Consider the following 13,032-nt stretch of genomic DNA (forward strand, 5'->3'; position numbering starts at 1 on the left):
TTAACTTGGTGGGCATTCATGCTGCCGGATGTGTTTTAGAGGTAACAAGCTTTTTTCAGTTAGTTCAAAACTTGTACAATTTTTTTTCGAGTTCTACCCATCGGTGGAATATACTGACAGAATGTCTGGGTTCGAATAAAGTTATAAAGTGCCTTTCTGAAACTAGATGGTCCGCACGTGCTGACGCTGTAGGTGCTTTGCATCGGGGTTACAAGCAAATTTTGAAAGCTTTGATATCAATTGCTAGAGATATCGACCAACCAGGAGAAACCAGAAACGAAGCTCTTAGTCTGGCCAGAAAAATGGAAAAACTGGAAATTATTGTTTTAACAGAGATATGGAGTAACATATTGGAAAAAATAAACAAAACAAGTCTGAGCCTTCAGAAAGACACCCTAACAATGGACGTTGCGACAAAATTGTTTGCTTCCCTTGCTGATTTTGTTGGTAATGTTAGAAATAATTTTGGTCAGTACGAATCCTCTGCTAAAGAAAATTTTCCAGACGCTGACTACAAGGACCCCTCTCAAAGAACAAGAACTAGAAGTTCGCGCATTGCATTTTATGACGGATCGGCGGAAACTGACGAAACTGTTCAACTAACTGGTAAAGAGAAATTTAAAATAGAAACGTTTCTTCCAATGATTGATACCTTGATCACCCACTTAAAGCAACGATCGGATTCGTACAAAGAAATCAATCAACGATTTGGTTTTCTTCCTCGCTTAAAAATTATTAAATCAGACGAGTTGAAAAATAGTTGCAAAGAATTTGCTGAAATGTACCACGACGATGTTAGCGCAGAAGAATTAGAATCGGAATGTCTTCATTTAACGCAATATTTAAAAAATGTTCGAAGCAGTGAAAATGAAGAAATAAGATTTCAGAATTATATCATCTCCTGCGAACAGACAAGATTGAAGACACTTTTCCTAATGTTGGAATATCGTTAAGAATTTTCTTGTCATTGATGATAACAAACTGCAGTGGTGAACGCTCCTTTTCTAAGTTGAACAGAATTAAAAACGAACTTAGGAGTACTATGCTTCAAGAAAGATTAAATAACTTATCATTGATGAATATCGAAAGTGACATTCTCAAAGAAATTGACTTTGGGGAAGTAATTGATGATTTTGCACATCAAAAATCAAGAAAAAAGTCACTAGTGTCAATGTAGATTTTGTTCAATTTTTTTTGTTTTTAGACTTGTCTTTTCAATATTAATAAATATGTTCGTTTTTTTAGTGTTCCTTTTCAATGTTCTTTGGTTTTCATAGGAAAATAGTTCCTTTATTTATTTTCAAATATCTCTGGTTTTATCCTGCACCTAATATTTGGCTTTAAGAGAGCCGAAAACCTAAAAATAGACTTTTAAAATTAAAAAAAAACGCAAAAAAAGAAAAAATTTTTTAAATGAAAAACAAATATATAAAATTAAAAGATAAAAAAAATAAATAAGGAGCTACATAAACACTCTCTACGTTCACGTTGTTAGTTCCGGGTAACGCTAAAGGAGAGTTATACATGTATCATGAAATCCTTAAATTTCTTACAGTTTTTAGTACAATAATGGACAATGGTGTAAGGGAAAAAACCTTTCTATTGATTGAGTTAAGAAGTGCCAGTAAGTTTCGTGAAGAGGCCCCCAAAACCAAATGTGTCAGGGGCCACCACATGACTAAAGACGGCCCTGGTAGTAAATGATCTCTGAGAAGTTCAAAAAATTTTCTCTAGTGACATTTCCATTGAAAAAATAAGGACCAATCAAGTAACCATTTATAATCCCACACCAAACATTTATACTCTACCGATGCTGATTATCTACTTATCTATGCCAAATAGGGTTAACATTCGACCAATAGTGACAATTATGTCTATTCAATTCATCATTATTTTTGAACGTCGATTCATCAGAGAATATAACATAACCCTTTGAGGCACGCATTTTTCAGAAAATCCGAATCACATGAAAATTTATATACGGGAGATTCTGGGGTCGCTGATGACGAATCCGTTATCAGATTTTCGAAATTCAAGATGGCGGATCCAAGATGGCGGACGCAAAAATGAAAAATCGCGAATTTTAGAATTTGGACTTCAGATTCGTAATCAGCGACCCAAAAAACCCCCACATCTTGATTTTGAGCAAAAAGTTCACTCATAGTTCGTGGAAAATGATTTTTTTCTGCAAAAATGTGTATTTTTCACACTTTGTTTATTTATAATAAATGGACAACTTATGCAAAACACTTTTCACCCTTTCATGTATGTTCCCGTATCATATAAGAAGCTAAAAACCGCAAAAAACCCGACAAGAATTCCTCAAATATGAAATATTTCATGAAAATGTGAGAATAAATAGGTGGTAAGTATACGTACCACTATGCCTCAAAGGGTTAATTGTGAACAGTACACATTTGAATGAATCATTTTTCGCATAGTAGGAACTTATTATACAAAGTATCTCTCCAATCACACCAGATGCAAAACATTTTTCGAATTAAGTTCCACTGTTTGCGATATTTTCAATATTTCTATCATTTAAGTCGTGGATCATTTTCGATTAGCATCTTGATTTGATTTGATTTAATCAACTTCGACTAGCCTGAATGTAGTGCATCATCGAGACAAAAATCGTATCAATATGAAATTTCACAACAAATTTCACAAAAGTCTCAGTAAATATAATATTTAAAAAACTGGTGTCACTCCCCGATTTCAATAATTTTTTAATATATTATCAAGTCTTTACCCTGAATGATCTTCAGAAGGTTTTAGCCGTCGCTCGTTGTTTATTAAGAAGTTATTAACAAAAAACGTTTAATGATATTGCCCGAATTTTCAGCTGTCTATACAAAAAGAAGAGTTACGCGTTGAGCTAGGTTAGGTTAGTTTAGGTATTTGCGTGGATGCAGGCGGAGCTCCTCCCCCATCCATGCACCATAAATCACTGGAATCTGCAAATCTATAAAGAATCTATATATATGAATAGTAGAAGTGTAGGCGGAGGAGATGCGGAGGACTTTCCCTACATCTCCTCCAGAAAAAACCTAACCTAACCTAACTCAACACATACCTCTTTTCGCCGTAGAGCTGAAATTCATGCAAAACCATTAAACTTTTTTGTTAATAACTTTTTAATAAACAATGACCGCCAGCTAAAACCGTTTAAAAGTTACTCAGGGTGACGACTGTTGTCGTCAATGAAAACACGTATCACAAACCAAGATGACTTCCTTTTCAATGCTTTATTCCCAGCAATACGTTGTACATAAGGCACTCGCCCTTCGTCATTACATAACTCGAGAGCGCTCTGCGCAAACTCCGCCGCGATCTCGTTCAAGCGTTAACGCGCGCAGCTATCCTTTCTCTAACATCCCGCTCCTCTTGAAAGGGCAAATTTTAATAAACAAACTATCTATATTAACTAAACTAATCAATCAAATAATTTTTTACGACCATACGAGGGAGATTTGGACATAGAACCGCGTCGTTCCTGAAGCTGTGGATCAAACTTAACTTACTGCTTTGTGCTTCTCTGCAACAACTCAAGTTCCTGGTTCGGTGTAAGAGATATGACGTTTTACCACCACATATCAGTGAAATGCGATTTAAGTTGGAGTTTCATAGCAGGGTGATCCGGAACCATTATGCGAATTGCAACTACCGTTACTGTTACAGATTGCTGAATTTTGAAATTAGCGATCTTCATGCGAACGTAAAGTATCTTAGAAAAAGGATTAAATACTTGGAGGACAATTTATCTGTTTGGTTACCTGATGATGTTTTGAATAGTTTTTATGAACTCAACCTTGACCGAATAAAGAGACATGATCTTGAAACTAAGTTTAGATTAATTAAAAAATTCAATAGTATCTTGGACAGACAGATGAAGACTCTTTCACTGTTACAAAATATTAACAAAAAATGGATTATGAATATTAGTGATTGCCAGATACCGGAAAACATATTGAGTTTATTAAGTTTAGGTGAGGGGTTTGCGTTGCCCTTTAATAACAACAACAAGAGTGATCGCTCGAGTTTTGTCCTTGAGGTGATAAAGAACCTCGAATATAGTTTGTCACACGTTTCGAAGGAATTGTAGGACAGGATTCGCGTTTCGACTTGCAATATTGTCCGTCGTCTTTTAAATTACCGAAAACATATCAGTCACGCAGATCGACTTCTGTTGAATGCAGTTAGATGTTGCCGACGATTTTTGAGAGATAATATCGACATTTTAGTGACAAGCCGACAAAGGACGAGTAACAGATATAATTAACAAGTCAAAGTATTACGACCAAATTAATTGCTCACTTAATGATTCGACTACATACAATGAGCTCACTTCGGACCCAATTAAGATATTGACGAGAAGATTTAACGATTTAGTGAAATCTTGGCGCAATCATGAGCTCATTGACGAAACTATATATAAGAGATTGTATAACACTACCCATAATATACCACGTTGCTACGGGTTACCGAAAGTGCACAAATCGGGATATCCGTTACGTGTCATTGTCTCAACGATAGGTAGCCCGACTTATATGATGGCTAGTTACTTGGGCGGCATTCTGAGCGCGTCTGTTCCAAAACCATCTTCATTCATTTTGGATAGTTGGAACTTCGTAAAGGATATAAGTGGTAGGAAAATAAGATCGGATGAGGCTCTGGTTTCCCTTGCCGTGGTCTCATTGTTCACAAACGTGCCAATCGAGTTAGTTATGAATGCAATAGAAAAAAGATGGAAATATATAGAAAAAGAGTGTAAGTTTAACTTGGAGCAATTTAAATATGCAATAAAATTAATTTTACAGTCTACGAGTTTTAAGTTCGATAGTAGATATTATGAACAGATTTTTGGTACGCCTATGGATTCTCCATTATCGCCGATATTGGCTGACATAGTGATGAAGGACCTAGAGACTCATTGCATCGGGTTACTGGATTTTGAGCTACCGATTTTCCGAAGATATGTTGACAATATTTTCACGATTTTACCTTGTGACCGCATACATGAAGTTGTTAGGATTTTTAATGAGTATCATCCGAGATTACAATTTACCTACGAGTTAGAGACAAATAACTCCTTGAATTTTTTGGCTACTTCCGTTGTTAGAGACAATGACACCTTAATAACTAACTGGTATCGGAAGCCTACCTTCTTGGGACGCTACATAAATTTCTTCTCAAGTCATCCGGTCCAACACAAAATTAGCGTGGTAAAGAGCCTAGTCGATAGAGCACTACTTTTGTCGGACGCTCGATTCCATGGTGCTAACATTGAACTTGTTCGAGATATTTTGATGAATAATGGTTATCCGATTGGGTTTGTAAATAAAAACATAAAAAGAACTTTGGAACTTAAGCACCAGGACTTATCGGTCGTGACTAGAATAAAGGAACCAACTCGTTCAAAACCGATTATAAAAATTCCATTCATTGGTTATGCTAGCGACTTATTAAAAAGAAATTTCACTAAATTCGGGTTTCAACCGGTTTTCTCTGTGCCTAATAAATTGGATCGATTTGTAAAGTTGGGAAAGGATAAGCTTGAGAAAGATTTACAAAATAGTGTTGTTTACAAGATCGACTGCGGTGATTGCGAGGCCTGTTATATAGGCCAGACGAAGCGACATTTAACGACTCGAGTTAAAGAGTGTTCTCACAAAAATGTTCTTGTTAGTTTGGTGGACTGGCGGGTTAAAATTAGGTAACTAAACAGTTGCAAACTAATTGAACTTGACTTTATTGTTGGAGCGTAATACAATAATGCGCGACCCTACTCGTGAGGGGACTGTCGAACTACAGAACTCGATCGCGTGTTAGCGACCGATCCTGACTCGGTATGGTAGTCGAAATCGACTCGATAGCAACTTGAAAAACATGCATCGATACAAGCGAGGAGAAGAACGAAGCGTGCGGGAATGCCGTAAGCGTACGAGAATAATACACCTAATATTTCTCCGAACAAAGAGTACATAGCCAATATAAAGAAACTTTCCGATAATCTCTCTGTTGTGAGTCGACACAGAATAGAAAACGGTCACGAATTCGAATGGTGTGATGCAGCAGTGTTACACCAGGAAAACCACTTCAAAAAACGTGAGATTGCCAAAATGTACTTTATAAAACGAAACAATAAGGCTATCAATTCGCAAAAGGACACTGAAAATTTACCGGCTACATACGATAATATTTTGATACACACGTAAACTTGTTGTTGTGGCGGAGTTCAATAACACAGTCAGAAGCTATTGTGCCTCGAAGATGTGTGGGTTCTTGCACCACATGCGTCTCTGATTCTCATTTTCAATTTTTAATTTGATTATAAGTCATGTTCAGCAAGTGAGTATTAATTGATAACTTATCACGATGTGATAAATTGTAACAATTCTAACATTTATAACTGGTTGCGTTGATTTGTTTTAGAATGTGACTTATTGTAAGAGATTAGCGCTTGAGAAGGGTCGAAAACTACGGCCGAAACGTTGCGTGTATATTAAATTAATTTATATTGCCAGCTGGATCATAAATAAACTCTCAACAATCAAATACTATTTATCATCACTCAAATAAAATATAAGTTGCACGAATTCTTAATACAAATCTTAAACTATTATACTGTCAATAATAAAAAGAATAAAATACTTCTTAATTAATCAAATATGCAATCCTGCTTATTTAACAATATTCTATCTTCTCATTGCTATCTGGGTCTGTATCATTGTCCATGGGCAACGGACATAACTTCTTAACGATACGTCTGAATTCTCCATTCTTCATTCTTACGGAGATAACTCATACCGCTCCATCTGGTCCTGGGAACAGTGCACTGATTCGACCCAGCATCCACTGCAGCGGCGGCATGTTGTCCTCCCGAAGAAGCACCATAGCACCGAGCTTAATGTTCTTTCCCTTGGACGTCCATTTATTTTGTTTCTGCAGCTCCTGCAAATACTCAGCATGCCAACGGCTCCAAAATTGTTGTCTCAATTTTTACAAATACTGCCACCGTGTGAGTCGTCCCTCTGGAACTTTCAAATAATTAGGCGGTGCAGGTTGTAAAAGTGAGTCGCTTATTAAAAAATGCGCGGGAGTTAAGGGGGGAGGGTCAAGTAAATGACCTAAATTTTGCGATTTTTTTTTCGAAAGAATAATAAATCGATTGTTTTGAAAATTAGGGCATGTTTTTATATAGTATTTAAACTGCACACAGGAATTTTTTTTATGTAAAAATAATGAAAATTCATTGAGCAGTAGCTGGTTGAAGTTGCCTCCTCCGCGAACGCGCCGTGAATCGCAGCTCAGTGAATTTTCAAACAATCGAAATGTCCTTGTAGATACATATACTTTAACATCTTCTCCTCAGCATGAACCTATTAAAGAAAAAAAAATTTTTAATTGAGAAAATAATAGCAATTTTAAAAAAACGACTTTTTTCTTTACAAACAATTGCAAAAAACAACTGTTTATTGCAAAAATTTTCACAATCCGTTAGGTTCATGCTGAGGAGAAGATGTTAAAGTATCAAGAGGCACGGTAGTGTCTCACGCCAAGTATACGCGCAGCGAGACCGCACCGTGACACTATTACGCGAAGCGACGCTTTCGCAGACACTCAGATTATTAGATCTCAATAACCGCTGAACGGATCAAGTTCAGAGTAGGCTCAATGGATAGCTTGGGTTCGATTTGCATAAGAAAAGTGTTTTCAGTTTTCTCCTACGTGTCCTACGAGCGGAGATATTGCGATGCAAAAGTCGAATATCATGATTTCACGCTTAAGATACTCCGTTTCCTCCTCCTGCGTAAAGTGAGGGCAAGAGGGGCTCGCGAAAAGGTGAGGAAAAATGTACAGTTCGGTAGTTTCGACGCTAGATGGCTCGAGATGACTCGTAAGTGTAGAGTCGATAATGTTAACTTCATTATCGATCAAACTTCATTTTATCGATCATTATAATATACTGGGTGTCCACTTTTGATTATAATATATAGGGTGTCCGATTTTAATTGATCAACCCGAAAACTTGTAGTTATGATGCTAGAAAAATTTTACGCGATAAATTAAACTTGATTTATTCCGATGATTAATTATAATATACTGGGTGTCCACTTTTGATTATAATATATAGGGTGTCCGATTTTAATTGATCAACCCGAAAAACTTATATCTCTGTTTCGAGAAAAATGTGACACGATAAAGTAAACGTTATTTATTCCGATAAGTAAAATGTGAAAATAAAATCTGCTAAGCTATATTAATTCGCTTTCCACTTTTACCTTCCTTATCACTCAATTATAATATAACATACAGGTCTCATTTTAAAATATAGGGTATCTCACACTATCTTATTATATTATACAGGGTGTCGAATTTTTATTATACTATATAGGGTGTTATATTATACAGGGTGTCCATTTTTGATTATAATATATAGGATGTCCGATTTTAATTGATCAAGCCGAAAAACTTGTAGTTATGATTCTAGAAAAATTTGACGCGATAAATTAAACTTTATTTATTCCGATGATTAATTATAATATACTGGGTGTCCACTTTTTATTATAATATATAGGGTGTTCGATTATAATTAACCAAACCGAAAAACTTGTATCTCTGTTTCAAGAAAAATTGGACACGATAAAGTAAACTTTATTACAAAATGTGTGAAATTACAACAAAATTACCTTTTTAAAAAAGGTACAAAAAAGCGCCAAGTATACACGCCTGAAGTTCTTTTAAAAAAGGACAATACAAAACTAATGATATGAACAAATTGCGTCAACTACAATAGGTACTTATGCAAACCAGAAAATCTATTACTGTATTATTACTCTTTGGCCGATATTCATTGTTGATTCTGATTTAAGGCCATCTTAAGTACAATCATAAGATATTTGAAACCAATCACACAGTCGTATTAGCATCTTAAGACATTACTTCAGATCGTCTAGAAATAAGAATGGACTGTGAATACTGGCCTTTGATATTAAAAATAAAGGACATAATAATATTAAGCAGATATTTTTATACGAATAAATATTTTAATACATATAAATATATTTATTAATACAAATAAGTGTTTTTTCAAAATACTTGGCGCTGCTAAACCGAATAAAAAATTGTCTTAGTATTTAAATAATCTAAATATTACAATAATTTCCTTAGACTCTAAATTACATAACAACTCGCTGAAATACATATATGTACAAATGTAGTTAAACTTATTCTATGCTTAATTCTAATGTCACACACACACACACACACACACATTCACACACACGCGCGCGCGCGCGCACACACGCACGCATTCACAAGAGAGAAAAAAAGAGAATAAGGAAATTAACATATTGATTCGGTTTAGCAGCGCCAAGTATTTTGAAAAAACACTTATTTGTATTAATAAATATATTTATATGTATTAAAATATTTATTCGTATAAAAATATCTGCTTAATATTATTATGTCCTTTATTTTTAATATCAAAGGCCAGTATTCACAATCCGTTCTTATTTCCAGACGATCTGAAGTAATGTCTTAAGATGCTAATACGACTGTGTGATTGGTTTCAAATATCTTATGATTGTACTTAAGATGGTCTTAAATCAGAATCAACAATGAATATCGGCCAAAGAGTAATAATACAGTAATAGATTTTCTGGTTTGCACAAGTACCTATTGTAGTTGGCGCAATTTGTTCATATCATTAGTTTTGTAGAGTCCTTTTTTAGAAGAACTTCAGGCGCGTATACTTGGCGCTGTTACGTCCAGAGCTCCGTGAGCTCGAGAGAAGGGCGTAACACACGCCTCTCAAAATTTGAGACACTCTGTCTCAAACTTGAGTCGAGCTGACTGCGAGTTCCGTCTGTAGGGTCAACGACCAAGGTCGATTTTACCCTTAGATTTGGAACAAGTCTGCTCGTTGGTCCCTTTTTAGGTAAGAGAATTTAATCTCTTTTACCTGGGATAGGACCTGTACGACCTGTTGTAGGAAGGGGAGTGATTGAGGTTTACTCAAATAATTAGATTTTCCTTTTTCCTTAGAGAATTAACATATTATATTTGAAACGCAATAAAATACATAAGAAAAAAAATGATTATCCTTTTTTTCTTAAGGAATTAATAATTATGTTCGCAAATAAAATACATAAGAAAAGAATGAAATACGCAGAATAAATACATCGATAAAATTTTTACATTGATGAAAAACTATTTATAATTCTGACAATTATTTAAATTATGTATTATCTAAAAAGAATTCTTGAATGAGGGACGCAGGGATTAGGACAGGATAACGGCGGTTTCTGGTGATGAGTGGAACAACGGTGTCAGAGCCGGAATTGACAAGGGCGGCCCTTAAACTAGGAACATCAATGGATCCAGGTCCGAGGATAAGGGCATTGGGTGGAAGGGGTATCGAATAGGTGGGAAAAAGACTAAGGATGTGTTCTCGAAGGACTTCGAGACCACGCTCGTAAAAGATGGATTATCAGATATCTCCAAGGATGAAGATGAACAAGAAGAGGGTAGTGATAATTTCGAAAATGTACTGCTAGTAGAGGGAAAATCTAAACTAGGGGACCGCGAACGACTTCTTTTCCGCAGTGGCTCGCCCGTAGTCAGACGGTTTTCCTCTGAGTGTGGTTCCCGTGTATTATTTTGTTGAGAGGAACCCAAATCGTCGGATCCACGTTTAGTGGGACGCACTTTAAAAGAAAGGAACAATCGCGTAAGTTCCAGTGAATTTCTATCGGTCAGAAGTCTCTCAAGGAGAAACAAATTCTCGTGGGTGAAAATATCTTATAATTATTTCAAATTCCCTCACCAACAAGTGCATTAAATATTAATATTTAATTAATAAATTTCGATGTAATATTATGATGAAAGCAACAGTAACATTAGTAGAAACGTTACAATTTGATTGATGAATTAATTTCTCAATTAACGGTAAAATAATTACAAGTTTTTGTATAACGTAAAAAATTTCGCTTACTTTTAATACTGCAAATTAGTGCTGAGTTGCTACTGCTTCAGACCCAAAGGGAGGCGAGGGTGATGATTTGGCAGACGTTCGCGTTTCTAGTTGACTTATATTTAGCGAAACTCCCGCACAGGCTTATTGTTACTAGGTGGGTCCAAGAGTGAGTCTCTGGGCAAATCGTCGCCTTTTTATATGCGTTCTAAGGACCATGGGGAGTGCTATTTGTTTCCGGGAATTCACAAAAAATTGTTTGCGCGAACCATTGGTTATCGCTTATAATAATTTACTTGGTATCAGCGGATAGGTCTAATACTTGCTTTCGTATCTCTCGGCGGTATTCGTTGATAATTGTTTTCGCACGTCATTTGCGATAGTTAATTTACTTGATATCAGTGAATGGGTCTAATACTTGTTTTCGTAAGTCAAAGAAATCTCTTAGCGGTATTCTTTGATAATTGTTTTCGCGTGTCATTTGCAATAATTAACCTTTTTAACCCCTAGATGAATAGTTTTTGAACGTCGCGGTAACGAGACGATTGCTTCATTAGCCCAGTTTTAATAATGATTTAAAGACTTGTTTTGCCGGACATGTGCCAAATTTCACGGTTTTGATGAGAGCAATCGCTCAGGAATCAGTTAATTATTTCTTTTCCGGGAACCACGATATCTCTCATCGTCACCCCGAGACCTCCGCTCACGCGAAATCTTTTTCGCGCGTGGCAACGACGTTCGCTGATTTAATCGTACATAGAATATTATATAAAATCTTTTAAAGAATATTTCGTTTTGGAAGCGAGGAACCATGGAGCCTACTGGACGTAACAGCGCTTTTTTGTACCTTTTTTTAAAAAGGTTAATTATATACACGAGTGACTTGCCCTTTAATTTGAGCTCGTCTTTGCTTCAACATCCGCATATCTGTCATCTTTATAATAATATAATTTTAACGACTCGCTCACCTGCTGAAGCCGTCAAGTTGAAGAAGCCCCACGTTGGGCGCCAATATGTTGTCGTCAATGAAATCATGTATCACAAACCAAAATGACTTCCTTTTCAATGCTTTATTCCCAGCAATCGTACATAAGGCACTCGCCCTTCACCATTACATAACTCGAGAGCGCTCTGCGCAAACTCCGCCGCGATCTCGCCCAAGCGTTAACGCGCGCAACTATCCTTTCCCTAACAATCACTTTGATGTCATATTAGAAAATTAATGAAATCGGAGGTGGCAATAGTTTCGAGATATTTACCAAAGTTTCGGCATATTTATTATTTGTTTACTGCATTCTCTCTATATATCGCATAAATTTTGTTTCGAGTTTAAATTGCATTCCTGCCCTTTTTAAAGTAAAAAAGCATGAGATGCAAAAAGTACACGTTATTATTCTCCATGTTTGAATTGATGTTAAATACACAATACGCAACCAATTTTACTGTTTTCTACTGTTTTTTACTCTTTTCTTTAAATGTGCGTCGATTTGTCTCCTGTCAGACTTTCTACTCATTTGACGATATTTGAGTAAGGTAGGCGCACATTTATTTCTACTCATAGTCATTTCTTTTCAAAAACATAACGGACTTTCTGTTTAACCCAATAGATATTTATCATCTTTTTCTAATTATATTTTTTTATGTATGCAGGTATGATGTGTGAGCCTGTGGGTGCAGTGGTCATTGGTGCTCTCTCCGGTGTGATTAGCGTTCTCGGATACAACTATATCACGGTAATAACGATAGTTACAATTATCTGACGAAGCCAATGTAACTATGAATAAAACTATGTTCTTCTTTGCTTCTCAAATAATTTAGTTTATTCCAAATGGAAATTTCTCGAAGTTAGAAATTTTAAGGATGTTTGAGACCGATCCCTAGACGATTGAGATAGGCCTCGAGAAACCGCTAAGGAGATAATTTTCATTCGAAGTTTTATGATTTTTGGCAAGCCACGGGGAGCATTACTAGATTCGCGATTTAGATTCCGGGCTGGTGTTTGTCGTACACGTCTATCGATAGAAAAAACTCGCGACAGACACGCTCGAGACAAA

At 35.9% G+C, this 13,032-nt stretch overlaps 1 protein-coding gene across 7 annotated transcripts in view; it reads left to right on the plus strand.

The window, feature by feature from the left end:
• The window catches only part of LOC105276776 (ammonium transporter Rh type B), a 352,615-nt gene that overhangs the window by 246,163 nt on the left and 93,420 nt on the right, over window positions 1-13,032 (plus strand). For all 7 annotated transcript variants that reach the window (XM_026970179.1, XM_026970180.1, XM_026970178.1 and 4 more), the window contains one exon: window positions 12,629-12,711. In XM_026970179.1, the coding sequence (XP_026825980.1) occupies window positions 12,629-12,711 (83 nt within the window). The remainder of the gene's footprint in view (window positions 1-12,628; window positions 12,712-13,032) is intronic.

The sequence above is a fragment of the Ooceraea biroi genome, chromosome 6 (genome assembly GCF_003672135.1).
Source record: "Ooceraea biroi isolate clonal line C1 chromosome 6, Obir_v5.4, whole genome shotgun sequence".
NCBI lineage: Eukaryota > Metazoa > Arthropoda > Insecta > Hymenoptera > Formicidae > Ooceraea > Ooceraea biroi.